The sequence below is a fragment of the Bufo bufo genome, chromosome 6 (genome assembly GCF_905171765.1).
Source record: "Bufo bufo chromosome 6, aBufBuf1.1, whole genome shotgun sequence".
Taxonomy (NCBI): domain Eukaryota; kingdom Metazoa; phylum Chordata; class Amphibia; order Anura; family Bufonidae; genus Bufo; species Bufo bufo.
Genome location: NC_053394.1, coordinates 422,045,380 through 422,070,125, shown reverse-complemented (window position 1 = coordinate 422,070,125; position 24,746 = coordinate 422,045,380). Strand labels below are relative to the sequence as shown.

At 44.0% G+C, this 24,746-nt stretch overlaps 1 protein-coding gene across 4 annotated transcripts in view; it reads right to left on the bottom strand.

Moving 5' to 3' along the window:
- Positions 1 to 24,746, bottom strand: part of LOC121005195 (ABC-type organic anion transporter ABCA8-like) — a 96,252-nt gene that overhangs the window by 49,384 nt on the left and 22,122 nt on the right. For all 4 annotated transcript variants that reach the window (XR_005779885.1, XM_040437786.1, XM_040437785.1 and 1 more), the window contains exons 4-14: positions 16,567 to 16,722; positions 16,054 to 16,151; positions 13,539 to 13,765; positions 9,696 to 9,834; positions 9,127 to 9,312; positions 8,513 to 8,660; positions 4,694 to 4,859; positions 4,113 to 4,171; positions 2,984 to 3,094; positions 916 to 1,091; positions 258 to 377 (exon numbers count right to left, since the gene is read on the bottom strand). Coding sequence is in view for 3 of the 4 variants with exons in the window: in XM_040437786.1 (XP_040293720.1) it covers positions 258 to 377; positions 916 to 1,091; positions 2,984 to 3,094; positions 4,113 to 4,171; positions 4,694 to 4,859; positions 8,513 to 8,660; positions 9,127 to 9,312; positions 9,696 to 9,834; positions 13,539 to 13,765; positions 16,054 to 16,151; positions 16,567 to 16,722 (1,586 nt within the window). In the remaining variant the exon portion in view is untranslated. The remainder of the gene's footprint in view (positions 1 to 257; positions 378 to 915; positions 1,092 to 2,983; positions 3,095 to 4,112; positions 4,172 to 4,693; positions 4,860 to 8,512; positions 8,661 to 9,126; positions 9,313 to 9,695; positions 9,835 to 13,538; positions 13,766 to 16,053; positions 16,152 to 16,566; positions 16,723 to 24,746) is intronic.

Genomic DNA, 24,746 nt, shown 5'->3' with positions numbered 1-24,746 from the left:
GCCATTTAAAATCATTTTAGGAGGACCCCTTTAACTATGTAGTTACCGTGATGTCCTATTATGGTGCAGGGTGGAAAGGAGCAAAATAACCATCAGCCAAAATATTTCACTGGCTCACCGTAACCATATTTAGCATGGAAGAGCATGCATCTTTATTGTTGGGACACCCCCATACACATAAGACAGTCGGCCAATTGCTAAACCCAACCTCATAGTAAATGTACAACTTTCTAGATAACCATCTGTACGACATTTACCTGGGGGTCCCCCAAGAGAGCGATCGCCAGTGTCAGCTTCCTCTTCTGTCCTCCACTTAATTTACCGGCCTCAACATTCTCAATGTTCTCCATCTGCAAATCTGAGATCATTTTTTGTACCTGGGGAAAGGGGGAGAAATCAAGAAAATTTGGAAAATTTGGGACCATCTGTAAGGAGTAAGTCAACTCCCTAAGACATGTCTGTCTGGAGGGAACAAGGTTACTTGATAAGGACTCATATCCTTGAGGCACACTTGCTGTAAGAGGTTCAATTTATATATTCATAATTATATTATATATATCTCTGCATGGTATATTTAGTTTACAACATATGTTAATCAATAATTCATATAATGTGTTATCTATGTGTAACAATGTATCGATTTATATATATGTCATACCATGTATTTACATGGGGAAAGGGGGGGAAATCAAGAAAATTTGGAAAATTTCAATGAAAAGCGTGTGAATAAGATAATGCATGTGCACCCCCCAACCCTCACGATCATCTCATGTGGGAGGATGTTAAAGGTAGGTAAAGAGTACAGTTGAGGGGATGGGGGGCAAACATTTGGTGGGAAAGGGAAGGTATCTAGTCAGGGTTTTAGTGGGGACTCATCAGAATTTGTAGGGGAAGGGGGTGCTTTGATAAAGTTACCTCTTGATTCACTTGCTTTGATGGGACTCCCTTTATATTGGCAAATACTTTCAGATTTTCTTTTACAGTTAAAGGGTCAAACTTCACATCAAACTGAGGGCAGAAGCCAAGTCTCTTCTTTGTCTCTTCCAGGTGCTCCATATCTGATATACTGTAGCTATACACCGAGACCGAGCCTGGAGGTTAGCAAAAAGATGGGGCTGAAGAGTAACCATGACTGAAAGATCAGACTACACAAGGTTCGTTTGTAGTCTATAACCATGGAGACACATGGAGATTATTTTTTATTTGCAATGACTCTTCATAACCCTCTCTGATTTTATTCATTTATATATATATATATATACACACACACACGTACATATATATACAGTTGTGTTCAAAATAATAGCAGTCAGACATCACTAACCTGATCAATCACCGTTTTTGGTAGAAATGATATTTCTACATGCCAAATAATTTACTAGCTGGTGTAGTAGAGTAATAGAAACCCAACAGACCCAACAGTCATGACATGCATGCTGCTGATTCTCTGTAATTGAATCACTGATTGAAAGGGGCATGTTCAAAATAATAGCAGTGTGAAGTTCACATTAGTGAGGTCATTCATTCTTTGAAAAACAGGTGGCAATTATTGCCCTTATTTAAGGAACGAAGGCAGCAAATGTTGTACATGCTGGTTACAGTGCATTTTTCTTTGAAATTCTGAGGAAAATGGGTCGTTCCAGACATTGTTCAGAAGAACAGCGTACCTTGATTAAAAAGTTGATTGGAGAGGGAAAAACATATAAAGAAGTGCAGAAAATGATAGGCTGCTCGGCTAAAATGATCGCAAATGCTTTAAAATGGCAACCAAAGCCTGAAAGACGTGGAAGAAAGTGAAAAACTACCATTTGAATGGATAGAAGAATAGCCAAAATGGCAAGGACTCCGCCAACAATCAGCTCCAGGAAGATCAAAGAAGGTCTAAAGTTACCTGTGAGTCCTGTTACAATTAGAAGACCCCTATGTGAGGCCAAGCTATCTGCAAGAAGCCCCCGCAAAGTCCCACTGTTGAAAAAAAGACATGTGCTGAAGAGGTTACAATTTCCCAAAGAGCACATTGACGGCCTAAAGAGACATTTTGTGGACTGATGAAAGTAAGATTGTTCTTTTTGGGTCTAGTGGCCGGAGACAGTTTGTCAGACGACCTCCAAACACTGAACACATTTGTGAAGACAGTGAAGCATGGTGGGGCAAGCATCATGATATGGGGATGTTTCTCATACTACGGTGTTGGGCCTATTTATCACATACCAGGGATCATGGATCAGTTTGAATACATCAGAATACTGGAAGAGGTCATGCTGCCTTATACTGAAGAGGAAATGCCCTTGAAATGGGTGTTCCAACAAGACAACGACCCCAAACACACCAGTAAACGTACAGCATCTTGGTTCCAGACCAACAAGATTGACGTTATGGAGCGGCCGGCCCAATCCCCGGATCTTAATCCAATAGAAAACTTGTAGGGTGACATCGTAAATGCAGTTTCTGAGGCAAAACCAAGAACTAGAGAAGAACTGTGGAGTGTAGTCCAATAATCCTGGGCTGGAATACCTGTTCACAGGGGCAGAAGGTGGTGACTCCGAGCAACACAGACGTCCAGCAGTTCTCAGAAACAGCGGTTATACAACTAAATATTAGTGAAGGGATTCGAAGGAAAGCAAAATCTTCAAACATTTTTCAGTTTATATAGTGAATGTTTGAGTTTGTAAAGAAGAATACAAACACTGCTATTTTTTTGAACAGTCTAATATATCTAATATTCACTTTTTGTCAATTTTTTTTGAGGAACAACACAAATTTGATATATTTTTCTTCATGTTTTGATTTGGAATAGAATGTGTAGTGTTCCCAATGCATTTGTGTGGATGGAAATAAAAGCTATTAGAAGGATTTTGAGCTTTATTCACTTTTTTAAACACACTGCTATTATTTTGAACACAACTGTACATACAGGCAGGTGCATGACACTACAAAGTCTAGTGTGCTGCACTCTCTCTATGGAAGGTAAATGGCGTCTTACCACCAGTCGCTGGGCACATCCCACTAAGGATATTAAGTAATGTTGTTTTTCCTGCACCGCTGTGTCCGAGCAGAGCCGTAATTTGCCCTTCATATATATTTAAGTTTAGTCCTGCAAGTAAAAAAAAAAATCCAATGACCGTCTGATAGGCCAGAATATGTGATAATCTGGCGCCTATTCTACCCTCCATATTATATTAAAGAGATTTTACAGTACAGATCCATAGTACATGACAATCTCCTTCTAACAAAGCTAGAACCAGCCCTGCACCTCACATGGATCCGGAGATCTCCACATTCATTGCTCTGCTAGATTTATATCAAGCTGACAGCTCAAGGGGAGTGTCTTTTCTGCTGCAGCTCAGGGGGCGTGTCCATGCTCTCCCTATCACAGCTCAGGGGGCGTGTCCATGGTCTCCCTATCACAGCTCAGGAGGCAGTTGAAGGATGAAACTGAGCATGTGCGGCCACCTCAGTGAGCAGGACAAAGAAATAAGAAAAGGAACAAACAGCAGGTGGCGCTGTACAGATACATTTTATACAGTGGCTATGCAAAATTTTAATTACATGCAATTTCAAAAGTATTCAGATCCAGTCGCTGGTGTGAGAACTGTAGAATATTTTTTGTGGGACAACCCCTTTAAGTCACAATTATAAAACAAACACAATCTAACTAAACTAATAACACACAAACTTTTGTACCGTTCTTGTCCTTCATTTATCACACTGCGTAAACATCCACAGTACAGGGAGAAAAGTAAGTAACCCTCTTCTCCAAGATCTAATGGCAATGGAAGTGTCAGAATCACAGTTGCTTTGCCCTTTGAGAAAAGGCACACAAGGCCTGGTTACTGACATATCTGTTTGTCTCAAGAAATATTGGTTAGTGTAAACACCAGTGCAAACAACTTTCAGAAGACGTGTTATAGAGACGCACAGAGCTTGAAAAGCCTTCAAAATCATTACTAAAGACCCGCTTCTAGGCTTGTTAACAAAGCAATTTTCTTAAAGGTCCCTACCCAAGGCACATCGGACATGGTACAAATGTTTTATTTGTTGAGGTTCGCAGAGTACTTCATATAGAATATTGCATTTCTGTTCTTATTTACAGTGAGAAATTGTAAACTCACCTCTCAAGGTTTCAACCTTTTTATCCAAGTTGGTGAACGTCTTCCTAACCTGATTTATCCTGTAATGAAAATGAATTGTTTTTCTTCTTGATATTTCTTACATTCAAGGGGTTGTCCACAATTTTATGAAATTTTCCGTCAAGCAGATAATGGTATAAAATAAAAAGATCATTATTATTTACCCTCTTGCACCAGCGGTCCCCGCCGATCCTGCAGAGATGATGTCACATCATCAGTTACATGACTGCTGAAACCAATCACTGACCTCAGCAGTGACATTTGCATGAATGGCATGTGACCACCGAGGTCAATGATTGGCTGCAGTGGTTATGTGAATGACGTATGTGAAGGGGTTTTCCGGGTTCAGGTTACTGATGGCCTATCTTGAGAGCAGACCATCAGAATGGTGGAGGTCCAACTTTGGGAAGCCCCACTGATCAGATGTTTGAGATGGTCACATTGTTCACTACCCTTTGACCAAACGCAAAGGGATAAGACCAAACTGAGCTGAGGCCTTCTTCCCCACAAGCTCCTTTGCAGCTGTAGGACATGGAGCCCAGAAAATGTGCTGCACCCGTTACCTTACAGCTTCTTTTCCCAGTAATTCTGCGGAGACTTTTTCTACGAAATCTCCTGATGGCGCCTCGTTGCTTCCGTACTCCTCCATCTTTACGGAGACTGGGTTCCCTTTTGACCAGAATGAAGATTTCAAAAAGAAGAGCAGTTCGTACCTCTTACCATGTTTATCTAATGAAAAAAACATTGTAATCAGTGAAGGTTACATAGTGTATGTGCATGGAAAGCGAAGACCGAACATATAAACATAAAGGAAATCCAGATCTGCTCTGTGCACATGTTGCTGGGGGCAAATACCTTCCAGGGAGTTTTCTTCAGGTAGATGTGAAGAACATCTACCTGGGGATGTCAAGCTCTTTCATCCCTTTGGGTGGGATCAGGAACATATAACATAAGAGTTTAGTGGCAAAACATGACGCTAGTGTGAATGCCAATACTGTTGATGGGTTGACGCAGTCATTAGAGAGACTGCAGGGTTTGCAGATGTGCAAGAACACTGCTGAGGGAGCAACACTCAGACCCAAGTATGAAAAACCACCCAGGAGACTGCAGAGTGGGGTGGAAACCACGTAGAGAGAATAGGAGTCAATCAGGAGAAAAGACACCACCACCAACAAGAGGAGCAGGAACTGGAGCAGTGTCAGGACAGCAGAGTCACTCCTCATAAAACTCCTTTAAAGGGAACCTGTCATCAACTTTATGCTGTCCGTCCTAACGGCAGAATAAAGAAGAGACAAGCGAGTTGATTTCAGCGGTCTGTCATTTATAAGTTAAAAGTAAGTGGTTGCCGAGAACCAACATCACAATCATTGCAGACTGGGCCTGGAAAAGAGTCCCGGCCACCTGAGAAGAGTCCTGGTTATTCATGTATTCCTGCTCTCCTGCCCACCTGCTGATGACTGACCGTCTTCTACCTAGTTTTCTCCCTTTCTCTCTAGGAGAGAACTGCCAATCATCAGCAGATGGGGGGAGAGCAGGAGATTATAATAACCAGGACTCTTCTCAGGTAGATGTGACTCTTTTCAAGGCCTGTGCTGCAATGATTATGGTGCTGGTTTTCAGCAACCACTTACTTTTAGCTCATAAGTAGTGTTGAGCGAACTTGTGTTTTAAGTTCGGCGTCTAAAGTTCGGGTTATTGAAGAATCGCGTTATGGATTCTAAATTCCGTTATGGTCCGTGGTAGTGGAATCCATAACGTGATTCTTCGATGACCTGAACCAGAACTTTAGACGCCGAACTTAAAACACAGGTTCGCTCAACACTACTCATGAGTGACACACGGCTGAAATCAGCATTTCTGTCACTATTTTATGCTGCCCTCAGTGAGGTCAGCATCAAGTTAATGACAGGTTCCCTTTAAAGTTAGCCATAGACATAAGAAATTAAGCTGCAGGCCACTGGCAGATCCAGATAAGTTTGGTGAGATCTACAGATAATGTGATGGTTGAGATGCTACTAGAGTAAACTGAATCTGCATATCCCATGTCTAAAGAGGTTATCCTATGACTAATGTAAATAAAATGAAAATCAGACACCTAGTACATGGTAATCTCTTTCTAACAAAGCTAGAACCAGCCCTGAACCTCAGATGGGTCCAGAGATCTCCCCATTCATTGCTCCAAATACTCTAATAGATTTATTTTAGGCTGGCACCTTATGGACGGATCCTTTCTGCTGCAGCTCTCTCCCTATCACAGCTCTGGGGATGTGTCCTTTCTGCTGCAGCTCTCTCCCTATCACAGCTCAGGGGATGTGTGCTTTCTGCTGCAGCTCTCCCCCTATCACAGCTCAGGGGATGTGTGCTTTCTGCTGCAGCTCTCCCCCTATCACAGCTCTGGGGATGTGTCCTTTCTGCTGCAGCTCTCCCCCTATCACAGCTCAGGGGATGTGTGCTTTCTGCTGCAGCTCTCCCCCTATCACAGCTCAGGGGATGTGTGCTTTCTGCTGCAGCTCTCCCCCTATCACAGCTCTGGGGATGTGTCCTTTCTGCTGCAGCTCTCTCCCTATCACAGCTCAGGGGATGTGTGCTTTCTGCTGCAGCTCTCCCCCTATCACAGCTCAGGGGATGTGTGCTTTCTGCTGCAGCTCTCCCCCTATCACAGCTCTGGGGATGTGTCCTTTCTGCTGCAGCTCTCTCCCTATCACAGCTCAGGGGATGTGTGCTTTCTGCTGCAGCTCTCCCCCTATCACAGCTCAGGGGATGTGTGCTTTCTGCTGCAGCTCTCCCCCTATCACAGCTCTGGGGATGTGTCCTTTCTGCTGCAGCTCTCTCCCTATCACAGCTCAGGGGATGTGTGCTTTCTGCTGCAGCTCTCTCCCTATCACAGCTCAGGGGACGTGTGCTTTCTGCTGCAGCTCTCTCCCTATCACAGTTCAGGGGATGTGTGCTTTCTGCTGCAGCTCTCTCCGTATCACAGCTCAGGGGATGTGTGCTTTCTGCTGCAGCTCTCTCCCTATCACAGCTCAGGGGATGTGTGCTTTCTGCTGCAGCTCTCTCCGTATCACAGCTCAGGGATTGTGTGCTTTCTGCTGCAGCTCTCCCCCTATCACAGCTCAGGGGATGTGTGCTTTCTGCTGCAGCTCTCCCCCTATCACAGCTCTGGGGATGCGTGCTTTCTGCTGCAGCTCTCTCCCTATCACAGCTCAGGGGATGTGTGCTTTCTGTTGCAGCTCTCCCCCTATCACAGCTCAGGGGATGTGTGCTTTCTGCTGCAGCTCTCTCCCTATCACAGCTCAGGGGATGTGTGCTTTCTGCTGCAGCTCTCTGCGTATCACAGCTCAGGGGATGTGTGCTTTCTGCTGCAGCTCTCCCCCTATCACAGCTCTGGGGATGCGTGCTTTCTGCTGCAGCTCTCTCCCTATCACAGCTCTGGGGATGTGTCCTTTCTGCTGCAGCTCTCTCCCTATCACAGCTCAGGGGATGTGTGCTTTCTGCTGCAGCTCTCTCCCTATCACAGCTCAGGGGATGTGTGCTTTCTGCTGCAGCTCTCTCCCTATCACAGCTCAGGGGATATATGCTTTCTGCTGCAGCTCTCTCTCCCTACCACAGTTCAGGGGGGGGGGGGGGGGCTTTCTAGTTGCAGCTCTCTCCCTGCCAAAGCTCAGGGGGCAGGTCCATTCTGCTGCAGCTCTCTCATGTAACTGTCACAGCTTTTAACAAGAGATATGGCTGGCGGGAGTAGAAGAATCGAACTGAGCATGTGCGACCACCTCAGCTGAGATGGACAGAAAATAAGGCAAAAAACAAACAGCAGGTGGCGCTATACATATAGATTTCAGTGAATAACTCAGTGGCTATACAAAATTTTTAATTACATGCCATTACACAAATATTCACATCCAGGTGCTGGTTTAAAAAAAAAATGTAGAATATTTTTTGAGGGACAAGCTCTTAATGGAGAGCTCCATTCACCAGAAAAATTGCATGGTCTGGTAGCAAACAGCAAGAGTCTTTTTATACTTTGTACCTGTGTTGTCTGCCAGCAGTCAGACCTCTGGCGCATCTGAGGCTTGTAATGGTGGCCAGTACCCTGGGGCGGTATGCCCACCTGCACTAACCATTCTGTCCTTGCTGATGGCACCATCAAAGAAACGGCAAGTGATCATTGGTGTCTCCTCACCCTGTGTACATCCACCGCCAGGCAAACTGGAGCAATGTTGTGCGCCCAATACTGAAATGGTACCTGAGGAGGCTCATGACCCTGTGTCGTGACTGCCATTCTAGAAATGGTTGATGGGGCCCTTTTGAATTCTAGTTACACCCATGACGGAACGTCATGGGCTCACTGTGTAGAAACCTTATGAACGCTCTGCATTATTTACCTGCCAAAATCTTCTCGAAATAAAGTGTCAACATCATGTAGAAAACTGCGTCCACAATGAGGAAGATGTAGCTGAACAGCACGTGAGAGGAGTCATTCATCATGTCAGAGAAGTGGAGACCCTGAGAGTCATACTCCATATATATACTCTGTAATGAATGTGAATGGCCATTAGGATCATAGAGAATTCACAGAATTATTACTCATTTTAATTATATCAATCTGAATACAGTGAGCTCCCCCTACTGGTGGCTGTGGGCAGCTAGTGATCAGCTGTGGAGGAAATCTGCCTGTAACTGTTCTGGTTACCTGCAGCGCCACCACAGGGGAAGTATGGCATTACACTGTTTTCAAAAAACGGTAAGGATTGAGAGCAGCCTTGTGGTTTGTCACTGGACATTTATAACCCCGCAGCACCGTTATACACAGAATAGCTGATATATATGTAAAGGTTCCTGGAGGTTCCCATGACTGACGACATAAAGTGTTGGCTATAGGAGCAGGGATTTTCTAGACTTTATGTCAACCTGAAAAAATAGAGCTGCAAATGTGATGGTATCTGTGGAAAAGTCTCTGAAGCAGATGTGAACAGAGCCCTAAAGGTATGCTGTTTACCTGTGTGATTCCAACCGAGAAGGCAAAAGTAGGGAAGATGCTTAGAAGGACCTCAATAGATTTGGGGAGATCTTTCATGAACAGAATGAGGCTGAGAACAGATTGGAAGAATGTAATGAAGAATCCTGCGATGGCGGTAACTCGAGGTCTCCTGATAAGAGCGATCAGCATGAAGGTGAAGCACATCTGTGGAAAAATGGAAATACTTTACAGGCCCATTGTATATTTTTATAGGGGTTGAGCAGGCGTTGTTTTTCTGAAACAGAGCAGCGAATCCTGCAGCCACCAGTAGAGGGAGCCGATTTTTTTTATTGAGCTGTATAAATATCTAAGCAGCGAGCTCCCAGCTCCCCCTAGTGGTGAAAGCAGAGTGAATTTTATCATTTGGCACTATGGAGATTTATATATATATTTGGAGCTCTGTGTCTGACCTCTGTCAAGATGTATTATGAAAATACTAAACTCATGATGAATCATTGGAGGTACACTTTATTCCGAACCCTATTAAATAGTAGGGGAAAAAAAAACAACCAAATATTATACACATTTTATATATATATATTACCTACCGATGATATCCCATAGAGGAAAAACAACAGCATGAGTAGGCCATAGGAGCTGTTCAGAAACACTAAATCTTGTGTAAGCTGTGCCAGTAAAGTTGCCATGATTAACACGTAGACGGTGTACAGTAGCGCCCAGGATAACCTAGGGATGGACAACAATACATTAACCCTTGAATGTCACATGCTAGAGGAATATACATGCATTCTGTCCTCTACAGAGGGTTTTGCCCCTCCCTTATTAATAATGTTGTAACCTGAGCCCCAGAATGTTGCAATTCTCACAAAAAATTTACCAACAAAACAAAAATGCATATTTTTTTCTACATCACACTTGGCAAATGTTAGAAAAGTAGGGATTTTGTTATGCACAGTGATATTTATTTGGTGCTGCCGGGAGATATTTTGTGCTGCACTGTGGTATTTATTGCCGGGAGATATTTTGTGCTGCACTGTGGTATTTATTGCTGGGTGGTATTTTGTGCTGCACTGTGGTATTTATTGCTGGGTGGTATTTTGTGCTGCACTGTGGTATTTATTGCTGGGTGGTATTTTGTGCTGCACTGTGGTATTTATTGCTGGGTGGTATTTTGTGCTGCACTGTGGTATTTATTGCTGGGTGGTATTTTGGGCTGCACTGTGGTATTTATTGCTGGGTGGTATTTTGTGCTGCACTGTGATATTTATTGCTGTGAGGTATTTTGTGCTGCACTGTGGTATTTATTGCTGGGTGGTATTTTGTGCTGCACTGTGGTATTTATTGCTGGGTGGTATTTTGTGCTGCACTGTGGTATTTATTGCTGCACTGTGGTATTTATTGCTGGGTGGTATTTTGTGCTGCACTGTGATATTTATTGCTGGGTGGTATTTTGTGCTGCACTGTGATATTTATTGCTGGGTGGTATTTTGTGCTGCACTGTGGTATTTATTGCTGCACTGTGGTATTTATTGCTGGGTGGTATTTTGGGCTGCACTGTGGTATTTATTGCTGGGTGGTATTTTGTGCTGCACTGTGGTATTTATTGCTGGGTGGTATTTTGTGCTGCACTGTGGTATTTATTGCTGCACTGTGGTATTTATTGCTGGGTGGTATTTTGTGCTGCACTGTGGTATTTATTGCTGGGTGGTATTTTGTGCTGCACTGTGGTATTTATTGCTGGGTGGTATTTTGTGCTGCACTGTGGTATTTATTGCTGGGTGGTATTTTGTGCTGCACTGTGGTATTTATTGCTGGGTGGTATTTTGTGCTGCACTGTGGTATTTATTGCTGGGTGGTATTTTGTGCTGCACTGTGGTATTTATTGCTGCTGGGTGGTATTTTGGGCTGCACTGTGGTATTTATTGCTGGGTGGTATTTTGTGCTGCACTGTGGTATTTATTGCTGCACTGTGGTATTTATTGCTGGGTGGTATTTTGGGCTGCACTGTGGTATTTATTGCTGCACTGTGGTATTTATTGCTGGGTGGTATTTTGTGCTGCACTGTGGTATTTATTGCTGGGTGGTATTTTGTGCTGCACTGTGGTATTTATTGCTGGGTGGTATTTTGTGCTGCACTGTGGTATTTATTGCTGGGTGGTATTTTGTGCTGCACTGTGGTATTTATTGCTGGGTGGTATTTTGTGCTGCACTGTGGTATTTATTGCTGGGTGGTATTTTGTGCTGCACTGTGATATTTATTGCTGGGTGGTATTTTGTGCTGCACTGTGGTATTTATTGCTGCACTGTGGTATTTATTGCTGGGTGGTATTTTGTGCTGCACTGTGGTATTTATTGCTGGGTGGTATTTTGTGCTGCACTGTGGTATTTATTGCTGGGTGTTATTTTGTGCTGCACTGTGGTATTTATTGCTGGGTGGTATTTTGTGCTGCACTGTGGTATTTATTGCTGGGTGGTATTTTGTGCTGCACTGTGGTATTTATTGCTGGGTGGTATTTTGTGCTGCACTGTGATATTTATTGCTGTGAGGTATTTTGTGCTGCACTGTGGTATTTATTGCTGGGTGGTATTTTGTGCTGCACTGTGGTATTTATTGCTGGGTGGTATTTTGTGCTGCACTGTGGTATTTATTGCTGGGTGGTATTTTGTGCTGCACTGTGGTATTTATTGCTGGGTGGTATTTTGTGCTGCACTGTGGTATTTATTGCTGCACTGTGGTATTTATTGCTGGGTGGTATTTTGTGCTGCACTGTGATATTTATTGCTGGGTGGTATTTTGTGCTGCACTGTGATATTTATTGCTGGGTGGTATTTTGTGCTGCACTGTGGTATTTATTGCTGCACTGTGGTATTTATTGCTGGGTGGTATTTTGGGCTGCACTGTGGTATTTATTGCTGGGTGGTATTTTGTGCTGCACTGTGGTATTTATTGCTGGGTGGTATTTTGTGCTGCACTGTGGTATTTATTGCTGCACTGTGGTATTTATTGCTGGGTGGTATTTTGTGCTGCACTGTGGTATTTATTGCTGCACTGTGGTATTTATTGCTGGGTGGTATTTTGTGCTGCACTGTGGTATTTATTGTTGGGTGGTATTTTGTGCTGCACTGTGGTATTTATTGCTGGGTGGTATTTTGTGCTGCACTGTGGTATTTATTGCTGTGAGGTATTTTGTGCTGCACTGTGGTATTTATTGCCGGGAGATATTTTGTGCTGCACTGTGGTATTTATTGCTGGGTGGTATTTTGTGCTGCACTGTGGTATTTATTGCTGGGTGGTATTTTGTGCTGCACTGTGGTATTTATTGCTGGGTGGTATTTTGTGCTGCACTGTGGTATTTATTGCTGGGTGGTATTTTGTGCTGCACTGTGGTATTTATTGCTGCTGGGTGGTATTTTGGGCTGCACTGTGGTATTTATTGCTGGGTGGTATTTTGTGCTGCACTGTGGTATTTATTGCTGGGTAGTATTTTGTGCTGCATTGTGGTATTTATTGCTGGGTGGTATTTTGTGCTGCACTGTGGTATTTATTGCTGGGTGGTATTTTGTGCTGCACTGTGGTATTTATTGCTGGGTGGTATTTTGGGCTGCACTGTGGTATTTATTGCTGGGTGGTATTTTGTGCTGCACTGTGGTATTTATTGCTGGGTGGTATTTTGTGCTGCACTGTGGTATTTATTGCTGGGTGGTATTTTGTACTGCACTGTGGTATTTATTGCTGCACTGTGGTATTTATTGCTGGGTGGTATTTTGTGCTGCACTGTGGTATTTATTGCTGGGTGGTATTTTGTGCTGCACTGTGGTATTTATTGCTGCACTGTGGTATTTATTGCTGGGTGGTATTTTGTGCTGCACTGTGGTATTTATTGCTGGGTGGTATTTTGGGCTGCACTGTGGTATTTATTGCTGGGTGGTATTTTGTGCTGCACTGTGGTATTTATTGCTGGGTGGTATTTTGGGCTGCACTGTGGTATTTATTGCTGCGTGGTATTTTGTGCTGCACTGTGATATTTATTGCTGGGTGGTATTTTGTGCTGCACTGTGGTATTTATTGCTGCGTGGTATTTTGTGCTGCACTGTGGTATTTATTGCTGCGTGGTATTTTGTGCTGCATGCATTGGGCACCACTGTCTTTGATAGAGGCGGCGATATTGTATGTGAGCTGCTGGGGCTTGTGTATCAGGACTGCTTTTTAATTCCTGTCCTGGATGTATGAAACACTAGCCTTAGTAAATGTCCGGCCTAGGACAGTCCAAAATCCCCAAGTTTATAAAAAGAATTAAGAATTTTGGCGCAATTCACTCCAACAATCTCCGACGTCTTAATAAGTTTGCCCCCATATGTTTAAAGGGGTGTTCCAATTTTAGAAATTAAAGATTGTGCCCTTTTAAGGACTATGATGATTAACGACTCACCAGAAAGCAGAATCTCTCATCCTCATCATTCGCAGAATCTCTCTCATCTCACGCCGCTCTCTTGAGACATACAGCGACAGGAGATACATCAAGGACACAAAGCTCAGGTTTATGAAGAGCAGGCATGATCCGATGTGCAGGTTGTTCCTCCACGTGTAGACTGGAGACAACATTTTCATGACCCTGATGGAAGCCAAGTTCTTCCCTACAGAACGGTTGGTGGTCATCTGTGGATATGAAGTTAGTGGTGATATTCATTTTGGGTTGCGTATTCTTTAAATGGGCTGTCTAGCGAAGTCAACCACCATACATATCTGGCCATGGATCGGCCACAGGCCATGGGTGGATTACATACACAGCTTGTGTCCTCCAGAACAAGGAAGCCCCGTCTTTCAAATCCATATGCCCTAACAGAGGCTTTGTCGGCTGTTTGTATCTTTATGCAGCTTCAAAAATCATTGTTTGTCAGAACTACCTATCTAAGTAATTTTCACAGTTTCTAGTACAAAAATCCCTATTTTTATATTTTTTCCCTTCCATTTGTAGTGTCCCACTACGTAAGGGTGGGCACTACTCAAGGGTCAATTGGGTCACGTTGTTCTCCACCTTCTGTGGAACATGTTTATGGTATTTTATATTGCATTGTAATGTGTAATTTAATGTTATCTCCTGTGTACCAGGCCTGTTAGGGGTGTAGTTCCTCCTCCTAGGCAGTAGAGGGAGCTAGGGAACCCCCTAGTATATATAGTCAGGTCCAGTCTAGAGAGGGTGGAGTGTGGTCAGAAGCCAGTGTGCACCTTAACCAGAAGATAGCTGGGGAGCAGCTTCTAACATGCAACTAGATAGCCTAGGCTCCTAGCTTGCCACCAGGAGAAGAAGTTACCTCCTGAGGATATATGGTACCTTTACAAGTACAGAGCAGAGACACTTTTATCCAGCCAAATAGAAAGCTGAAGGGCAGAAGGATATTTACAGCAAGAAGATATATACCAGAGGAAGTTTTCCCTACCCAAGGATAAAGCCAGCAATAGGGCATACGGGCCTTCGTGAAAGCCAGACAGGATCTGAGGAAAGTACAGCCTGATCTGTAAGTGTTATTCCCTCTGAGTATCTTGCAAAGACTTTGCCTGCCAATTGTATAAAGCCTGCCTGTATTCAACATTATACATATGGAACTAACTGAAGACTGTAAATAGTTGAACTGTTCAGTAAAAAGAAGTTCTGGTTCACTGCAACTATGTGTACCTCAATTATTCCTACAATTACCGGCACTGGCGTCACGAGCTATAAGGGATCTTGCCACAGGCACACTAAACCTACAACACCCAGGGCACCTCACCTACCACCTGGCCTGGTCCCTACACACAGAGAGTGCCCCAGAGGATCCATGTGCCAGCCTCTCTATCACTGCTGTACGCCTGCCCAGGGTATATAAAAACTGTGAGTACCAAGAACAACCCTCGGTTTGTTAACTACCCCTGTGACCTCGCATTCGCTCACCCTGCAGGACTGGCGTACTGCACATTTAAACCCCTTGGTGCTGCTGGAAACAGGCTCTGAGCAGTATCAGACTCCTTCCCCCTCTGGCAGCCATGCAGCAAACAGAGGATCGCTGTGCAGAGACCTGGCAATGCATTTTCACCACCACACAGCTCGTTAGAAGGAATTGCACACTGCTATACATTAACACTAATACTGTGCAAGTAAATAAACACCGCCATACTATGTAAGTGAGTAAACACCAGGGGGGTGCCATACTATGGAAATAAATGAACATCAGGGGGTGTTATACTATGTAAATAAAGGTGACACCAGGTGGCGCTATACTATGTAAGTAGATGCACACCAGGTAGAGCTATACTATGTAGGTAAATGAACACCATGGGGTGCTATACTATGCAAGCAATTGAACACCAGGGGGTGCCATACCATGAAAATAAATGAAAACCAAGGGGTGCCATACTATATAAGTAATTGAACAACAGGGGTCACCATACTATATAAGAAATTGAACACCTCGGGGCGCTATACTATGAAAATAAATGAAAACCAGGTGGTGCCATTCTATGTAAATAATCTAAACCAGGGGGTGCCATACTATGTAAATAAATGAACATCAGGGGGTGTTATACTATGGAAATAAATGAACACTAAGAGGCGCCAAACTATGTAAATAAATGAACACCAGAGGGCGCCATACTATGGAAATAAATTAACACTAGTAGGCACCATACTATGGAAATAAATGAACACCAGAGGGCGCCATACTATGTAAATAAATGAACACCAGAGGGCGCCACACTATGTAAATAAATGAACACTAAGAGGCGCCATACTATGGAAAGAAATCTTCATCTATACAATGAGTATGATATTTTATGGTGGGAAAACCTCTTTAAGGTAGATTTCCCTTGGATTAGCCTCGACACCCCCCCCCCCCCCCCCCCCCCCCCCCCCCCCGGCTGTCTGATCACTGTGCCTTATTCATCCAGTTCAGTGTCTTTTCGTCACTCACTTCGATGATGGCGGCGTCGATACTTGCTTGTAGTGAGAGGAACCCACTTTTCCAGTACCGTAAGGGGGTGCATGAATTCGAGCTTGCATGGCAGCTTCCTGGAAAAAGAAAGTTGATGTGACTGGAAGACACAGGATCGCCATTCGCAGTGACAATTTGAGCTCTGCTACATATGCCCGTAAACGAGGTTGCAATGAATACGGGCTTGTGAACACAAACTTATTTTATTTCTATATCGGTTCAGTTTTTTTTTTGTGGCCCATATGTGGAACCATTCACTTCAATGGAGCCGCAAAAAACGGAAATGACTCTGTGTGCATTCCCTTTCTGTACGTCCGTTCCGCAAAAAAATAGAACATGTCCTATTGTTGTTCGCATAACGGACAAGGATAGGACTGTTCTATTAGGGGACAAGCAAAAGGCAGAATGCAAACAGACATCATGCATTTTTTTGCGGACCACAAAATAGATACGGTCGTGTGCATAAGCCCGAACTTTTACTTGTTCCTTTACCCATGTGTGAGAGGTATTCATTCGGAAACGTTATGTTGGACATGCTGTATCTGATGTGGTAGTGGAAGAGGTCCTCGAAAATGACGGCCGCTGTCAGGTTCCTGTGCATGGCTTGCAGCATCTCATTTTTATCTCCGTATTCCTTAAAATTTTCTGCTGCAAAAAAAAAGGGAAAACTAAACACAAGAGCTGTAAAGCGAGAGGCAGGGGAAGAAGTGGTGGCCTGAAGAAGCTTGCATGCCCCTGCCACTAACACTGCCCTCTGTAGCCTGCCCACCAGTCATCGGGACAACATAGCGGGAAAATCCCATTGTCGTCCCTGAAAACCAATCACAGGGCAGCTTTCATTTTTCAAGAGCACTATAAAAAATCAAAGCTGTGCTGTGATTGGTTGCTATGGGCAACAGTTTTATTTTTAGACAGTGCTGATTATTCTGCCTGTCTCCACTGCCCCTAGCAACCAATCACAAGGCAGCTTTCATTTTTCAAGAGCACTATAAAAAATCAAAGCTGTGCTGTGATTGGCTGCTATGGACAACAAGGACAGTTTCACGGCAGAGTGCGGGGCAATCTGTACTTTTCAGTGATATCATCTTGAAGTGTGTGTAACTTTTTCTTAAATTTTTGGGCGTAGATGAAGTGACAAAAAATGGCGAATTGCCCATTTTTATTCATTTTTTCCCGTTACGCCTTTTGCCGTAAGGGATAAATATTGTTATATTTTAATAGTACTAGCATTTTTGCATGCAGCAATGCCCATGATGTGTATTTTTTTTTTTTTTACTGGTTATATACTTTAATTTAGATTTTGGAGAAAAGGGGGTGATTTGAACTTTTATAAAAAAAAAAACAAAAAAAAACGTAACTATAACTGGCAATCATTAGACTGTGTTCTGTGAGGGATAATGACCCATCATAGAACACTCAATTTACAATATACCGATACAGTGCTGCCACCTGCTGGCCTGTATTGGTATTTACTAGTAAGCCAGCTATTACTATACCGTAACAGGTTCCCTGATATCAGCCGGGAAACGCTGTTACGGGCGCGGGGGCGCATGGCTCCCATTTACGGACCGCTCACATTTGACCACAGCATCTGAGGGGCTGAATATATACGATCAGCCGTTTAATATTGATGCCTTCTCCTATGGATCGGTCATGAATATCAGAGCAGCAGGTGTCTGACTCCCAGCACCCCCGCCGATCAGCTGTATGACTGTTATGTAGCTGACTGATATAGCGATGCGCTAATGTCCGCACTACATAACAGTATGTTTGTTACCTTTCTCCCTGCAGCCGTTCTGATAAAATAAGAACTTTTATAATTTGCTAATGAGCCTCTAGGTGCTATGTGGGCGTAGAATCAGCACCTAGAGGCTCCGTCTACTCACCCTTTATCCCGCCCCGCTCCTCTGTTCTGCCCGCCACGCTCCTCTTGATTGATGTCACGGTTCGCAGCATCGCTGATGAAATCCCGCGCCTGCGCCATTCACTTCTGTATTCGGCGCAGGCGCAGTGAGTGAATGATGCGCTCCTGGTGACGGATTCCTCACTGCGCCTGCGCCGACTACGTCACAGTGAGGAAGCCGGCATCAGGAGAGCGGCCTTCACTCACTGCGCCGGAGACATAAGTGAACGGCGCAGGCGCGGGATTTCGTCAGCGATGCTGCGAACCGTGACATAAATCAAGAGGAGCGGGGCGGGCAGAACGGAGGAGCGGGGCGGGATAAAGGGTGAGTAGACAGAGCCTCTAGGTCAGGGATGCTCAACCTGCGGCCCTCCAGCTGTTGTAAAATTACAACTCCCAGCATGCCCTCCGGTAGACTGATAGCTGTAGGCTGTCTGGGCATGCTGGGAGTTGTAGTTTTACAACAGCTGGAGGGCCGCAGGTTAGGCATCCCGGCTCTAGGTGCTGATTCTACGCCCACATAGCACCTCGAGGCTCATTAGCATATTATAAAAGTGCTTATTTTATCAGAACGGCTGCAGTGAGAAATGTAAAAAACATACTGTTATGTAGTGCTGAGAGCATCGCTAATGTCAGTCAGCTACATAACAGTATTTCTGGTGGTAGAACCCCTTTAAAGTGGCCCTGGAAAAAAAAACGAAAAGTGTCCCCATGTTGTAGATGGGTCCAAATTGACAGAAGGCGGGGCCAGCAATACCACAGTGCACAACAAAATACTGCCCCCAGGGGGGAAAGTGCATCTTATAGGGCGAAAAATACGGTATGTGTATATATATTATACACACATAATTGCCGGTAAGAAAAAAATACCGGCACTGGCACAATGGACAGTAAAATACTGCTTGGCCGGCGAATTACCGGACAGGTGGTAACCCTAATTCAGTCCCATGCAAATAACATCACTCCCTCCACTACCCTCCAACATTCAGTCCAATGTGAATAAAATCCTCCCCTTCAGCCCTAAAATACAGTCCCAGGCAAATAACTTTATTCTCTCAACCAAGCAGGGAGGGGGTGTAAGAGGGGAGACTACAACTCCCAGCATTACTGTGGCTCTCACACTGAATCCTTCCCTTCATATACCTCTCCTCATGTCACAGACGTCATCACAGGTTCTTCACCAAAAGTTCTCCTGTTCATAGCTGAGCCCTATCCTCTCCTGCGCTGATCACATAAAGGTGATATCATCACAGGTCCTTGTCCTCTAGTACAGATCATGTAACTGTGATGTCATCACAGGTCCTTCAGCTCCTGCAGTGTCCGCAGTCACTGCTGTTGTTTGCCACCCCCCGTTCCAAATGCTGGCCCTGAGGACAGGACATGTGGGAAATACTGTCAATTATTACCAGCACTGGCCTTCTATTAGAAATACCAGGCAGGCCGGTGGTTTACCAACTTGGTGGTAACTCTACCGGTGACTACACAGTTGTCAGCAGTCCCTAATTTTCAGAGACAGTCCTGGCAAATTTGACCTGTCCGACTCCCACACAGAAAACAGGTGGGGCTTTTGTAAGACACGGGCATCCCCGGGAAGGTTTTTGACGTTTGCAGGTTTTTTTTCTCAGATAGGTACCCCCATGCCAATCAATTGTTTGAAAGGTCTGTGGTGCTCTGTTAAGCGTTATACTTTTTTTGTGACTGCTTCTGGAACTGCAGCTCAGTCCCAATCATCTGAATGGGACTGAGCTGTAGTAAACTATAATACCAGGTACAGTCACTACTAAATGTATGAACAGTGAAGGACCCCCACTCATCTACTATTGACTGCCTATGCTAAGGATAGACCGTCATTTCTAAGGACCGGATAACCCATTTAACATATGATTAACTGATTTTAATAGAACACGGTGCAACTTTTTTCTGCAGAAGAAATTAGAACTCAAAGCCAGGGTCCCTCACTTTAAACAGGGGAACGTCCTAGCAGTTAACCCCTTAAGGACATAGGACGTACCGGTACGCCCTATTTCCCGAGTCCTTAAGGACCAAGGACGTACCGGTACGTCCTGACTTAAAATCTGTATTCCGGCGCCCCAGGGGTTAATCGGAACGGGATTTCGGCTGAAATCATTCAGCCGGCATCCCGTAACAATGCAGGGGGGGGGGTCATTTATCGGCGATCGCAGCAAACCGCAGGTCAATTCAGACCTGCGGTTTGCTGCGCTTTTTGCAGTTTCTGATCCGCGGGGATCAGAAACTTTAGAGTGGCTAAAATCAATATTTTTCACCCCCCCCCTGCACCCCTGCACGATTTTATGCCGGCGGGTGGTGCGGGGGGGGGTGTCGCAGGCGGTGGGGGCGTTGCGGGAGGCGGGCGGTGCGGCAGGCGGGATCGCGATCCCCCGCCGGCCTCCCCATGAACGATCGTTGGCTTCTAGTGGGTATACCAGGGTGCCAGCACATTGCTGGCACCCTGGTATAAACGGCTGACCTCTGTGCAGATGTCAGCCGTTTAACCCTTTCCATACCGCGGTCCGTACGGACCGCTGTATGGAAAAAGTTAACTGTCATCGGTCAGGGAGCTCCCTCCCTCTCCATCGGGGGGCTGCTGTGCCTTTGCAGCCCCCCGATGGAGAGGGAGAGAGCCCCCCGACAGCCCCCAGAGAGCCCCCCTCAGCCCTGTGCTTACCCTTCCCCGTCTGCGAAGTTCTGAGCAGACGGGGAAGGTTCCCATGGCAACAGGACGCCTGCTCAGGCGTCCTGCTGTCCATGGTGCTGAACAGATCTGTGCTAAAAGCATAGATCTGTTCAGTGTAAGTAAAATACAGTACAGAACAATATATATTGTACTGTACTGTATTATACAGACATCAGACCCACTGGATCTTCAAGAACCAAGTGGGTCTGGGTCACAAAAATGTAAAAAAAAGTGAAAAAAGTTAAGATAAAAAAAAAAAACATTTATCACTGAATAAAGATTAAAACTATGAGAAAATTTAAATTTTGCCCACCTTACTTCCCAAAAAAGGTAATAAAAGTGATCAAAAAAGTTGCATGTACGCCAAAATAGTACCAATCAAACCGTCATCTCATCCCGCAAAAAATGAGACCCTACTCAAGATAATCGCCCAAAAACTGAAAAAACTATGGCTCTCAGAATATGGAGACACTAAAACATGATTTTTTTTGTTTCAAAAATGAAATCATTGTGTAAAACTTACATAAATAAAAAAAAAGTATACATATTGGGTATCGCCGCGTCCGTATCGACCGGCTCTATAAAAATATCACATGACCTAACCCCTCAGGTGACCACCGTAAAAAAATAAAAACAAAAACGGTGTAAAAAAAGCCATTTTTTGCCATCTTACGTCACAAAAAGTGTAATAGCGAGCGATCAAAAAGTCATATGCACCCCAAAATAGTGCCAATCAAACCGTCATCTCATCCCGCAAAAAATGAGACCCTACTCAAGATAATCGCCCAAAAACTGAAAAAACTATGGCTCTTAGACTATGGAGACACTAAAACATTTTTTTGGTTTTAAAAATGAAGTTATTGTATGAAACTTACATAAATAAAAAAAATAGTATACATATTAGGTATCGCCGCGTCCGTGACAACCTGCTCTATAAAATTACCACATGATAAAACCTATCAGATGAATGTTGTAAATAACAAAAAAAAAAAACGTGCCAAAAAAGCTATTTCTTGTTACCTTGCTGCACAAAAAGTGTAATATAGAGCAACCAAAAATCATATGTACCCTAAACTAGTACCAGCAAAACTGCCACCCTATCCCGTAGTTTCTAAAATGGAGTCACTTTTTTGGAGTTTCTACTCTAGGGGTGCATCAGGGGGGCTTCAAATGGGACATGGTGTCAAAAAAAACAGTCCAGCAAAATCTGCCTTCCAAAAACCGTATGGTATTCCTTTCCTTCTGCGCCCTGCCGTGTGCCCGTACAGCAGTTTACGACCACATATGGGGTGTTTCTGTAAACTACAGAATAAGGGCCATAAATAATGAGTTTTGTTTGGCTGTTAACCCTTGCTTTGTAACTGGAAAAAAAATATTAAAATGGAAAATCTGCCAAAAATGTGAAATCTTTAAATTGTGTCTCTATTTTCCATTAAATCTTGTGCAATATCTAAAGGGTTAACAAAGTTTGTAAAATCAGTTTTGAATAGCTTGAGGGGTGTAGTTTCTTAGATGGGGTCACTTTTATGGAATTTCTACTCTAGGGGTGCATCAGGGGGGCTTCAAATGGGACATGGTGTCAAAAAACCAGTCCAGCAAAACCTGCCTTCCAAAAACCAAACCGCGCACCTTTCACTCTACGCCCTACTGTGTGGCCGTACAGTAGTTTACGGCCACATATGGGGTGTTTCTGTAAACAGCAGAGTCAGGGCAATAAAGATACAGTCTTGTTTGGCTGTTAACCCTTGCTTTGTTAGTGGAAAAAATGGGTTAAAATTGAAAATTAGGCAAAAAAATTGAAATTCTCAAATTTCATCCCCATTTGCCAATAACTCTTGTGCAACACCTAAAGGGTTAACGACGTATGTAAAATCAGTTTTGAATATCTTGAGGGGTATTGTTTCTTAGATGGGGTCACTTTTAGGGAGTTTCTCCTCTAGGGGTGCATCAGGGGGCTTCAAATGGGACATGGTGTCAAAAAACCAGTCCATAAAAATCTGCCTTCCAAAAACCAAACGGCGCACCTTTCACTCTGCGCCCTGCTGTGTGGCCGTACAGTAGTTTACGGCAACATATTGGGTGTTTCTGTAACGGCAGAGTCAGGGCAATAAAGATACAGTCTTGTTTGGCTGTTAACCCTTGCTTTGTTAGTGGAAAAAATGGGTTAAAATTAAAAATTAGACAACAAAATGAAATTCTCAAATTTCCTCCCCATTTGCCAATAACTCTTGTGCAACACCTAAAGGGTTAACAATGTATGCAAAATCAGTTTTGAATACCTTGAGGGGTGTAGTTTCTTAGATGGGGTCATTTTTGGGTGGTTTCTATTATGTAAGCCTCGCAAAGTGACTTCAGACCTGAACTGGTCCCTAAAAATTGAGTTTTTGTAAATTTCTGAAAAATTTCAAGATTTGCTTCTAAACTTCTAAGCCTTGTAACATCCCCAAAAAATAAAATATCAATCCCAAAACAATTCAAACATGAAGTAGACATATGGGGAATGTAAAGTCATCACAATTTTTTGGGGTATTACTATGTATTACAGAAGTAGAGAAACTGAAACTTTGAAATTTGCAAATTTTTCCAAATTTTTGGTAAATTAGGTATTTTTTTGTGCAAAAAAAAATATTTTTTTTGACTTCATTTTACCACTGTCATCAAGTACAATATGTGACGAAAAAACAATCTCAGAACGGCCTGGATAAGTCAAAGCGTTTTAAAGTTATGAGCACTTAAAGTGACACTGGTCAGATTTGCAAAAAATGGCCTGGTCCTTAAGGTGAAAATGAGCCCGGTCCTTAAGGGGTTAAACCCCCAAAATCACTTAGTCAGCAGGGAAATTTAAAAAAAATTTGATATTATCAGCACTTTAAAAGTCTCTTTACAAGAGGTTGTTGGCTGTGGACAGACCTTTTGTGTTAGAAGGGTCTCACCGTAACATACTGATAACGGTGTCCTGCAGCCCCCAAAATTTGGCAGCAATTTGGAGGACCCCAGCAGCAAGCACTCCATTCCCCTGCAGCGCCTCCACAGGGGAAACAAAGCATTATACAGTGGCTATTGAGATCAACGGACTGTCCATGTAATGCACCTATGTGCTGGGCCCTCCAGAGCGTGAGACCTATTACCCTTGACCCAGGGGAGTAACTACCATAGCGGCAGACCATGCGACTGCTATGGGGCCCAGGGCAAGAGGGGGCCCAGTCTTAGTTGTGATTATCTTCTCTTCTACTGGAGGTGAAAACTTGGTCAGGACTCTACACTCTAAAGCAGGAATGGCCAGCCTGCGGCTCTCCAGCTGTTGTAAAACTACAACTCCCAGCATGCTCAGACTGCCTACAGCTATCAGCCTACAGCAGGGCATGGTGGGAGTTGTAGTTTTACAACAGTTTTTACAACCTACTCCCTGCCTATTTTTTTAAGACAAAATAAAATGCCAGATTATAAACATTGTCAAAGTCAAGGTGTTAAAAATCCATTGGTTTCTTAGCCACATCTGTTTCTATGGAAGCTGGTGGCTACCACTGGTCATCCAGTTTTCAAGGACCCTGAGTGGCACTTCCACCCAGTTCCACGGCCTTAGTTTCCATGGTTACAATATCTTCTTTGTTGGTACTGAACCAATGTCATCACAATCAAGTGGCTATCCATGAATGACATTGGAACTTGGCGTTTATGACATCACAGCTCGGTAATGATGATGCCAGCCAAGGAAGTGCCATATTGACGCAACACTTAAGAAACAATGGACCCTACTAATCCGTTGCTTCTGGACTCCAGTCTCACCCTTGTGTCTCACCCATTCACGTATGTGAAGATGCTGGTGCAGGTGGGACACAGGCCGCTGCCTCCTACATTGAGAAGAAACCTTTATGGATGTCAGGTGTACCGTCTTCCTGGATTCTTGACATACGGAAGGCACATGATCAATGTTGATGGCAGGAGAGGACCTGATCAAGGAAATGACTCCTAGCACTGCCACAACTGGGATTACACATGAGAAGATATCTGCTCCTCCATCCTTCAGGACCCACCCAGGAGGAGATTGACCATATATATGCCGCCTTTATTACC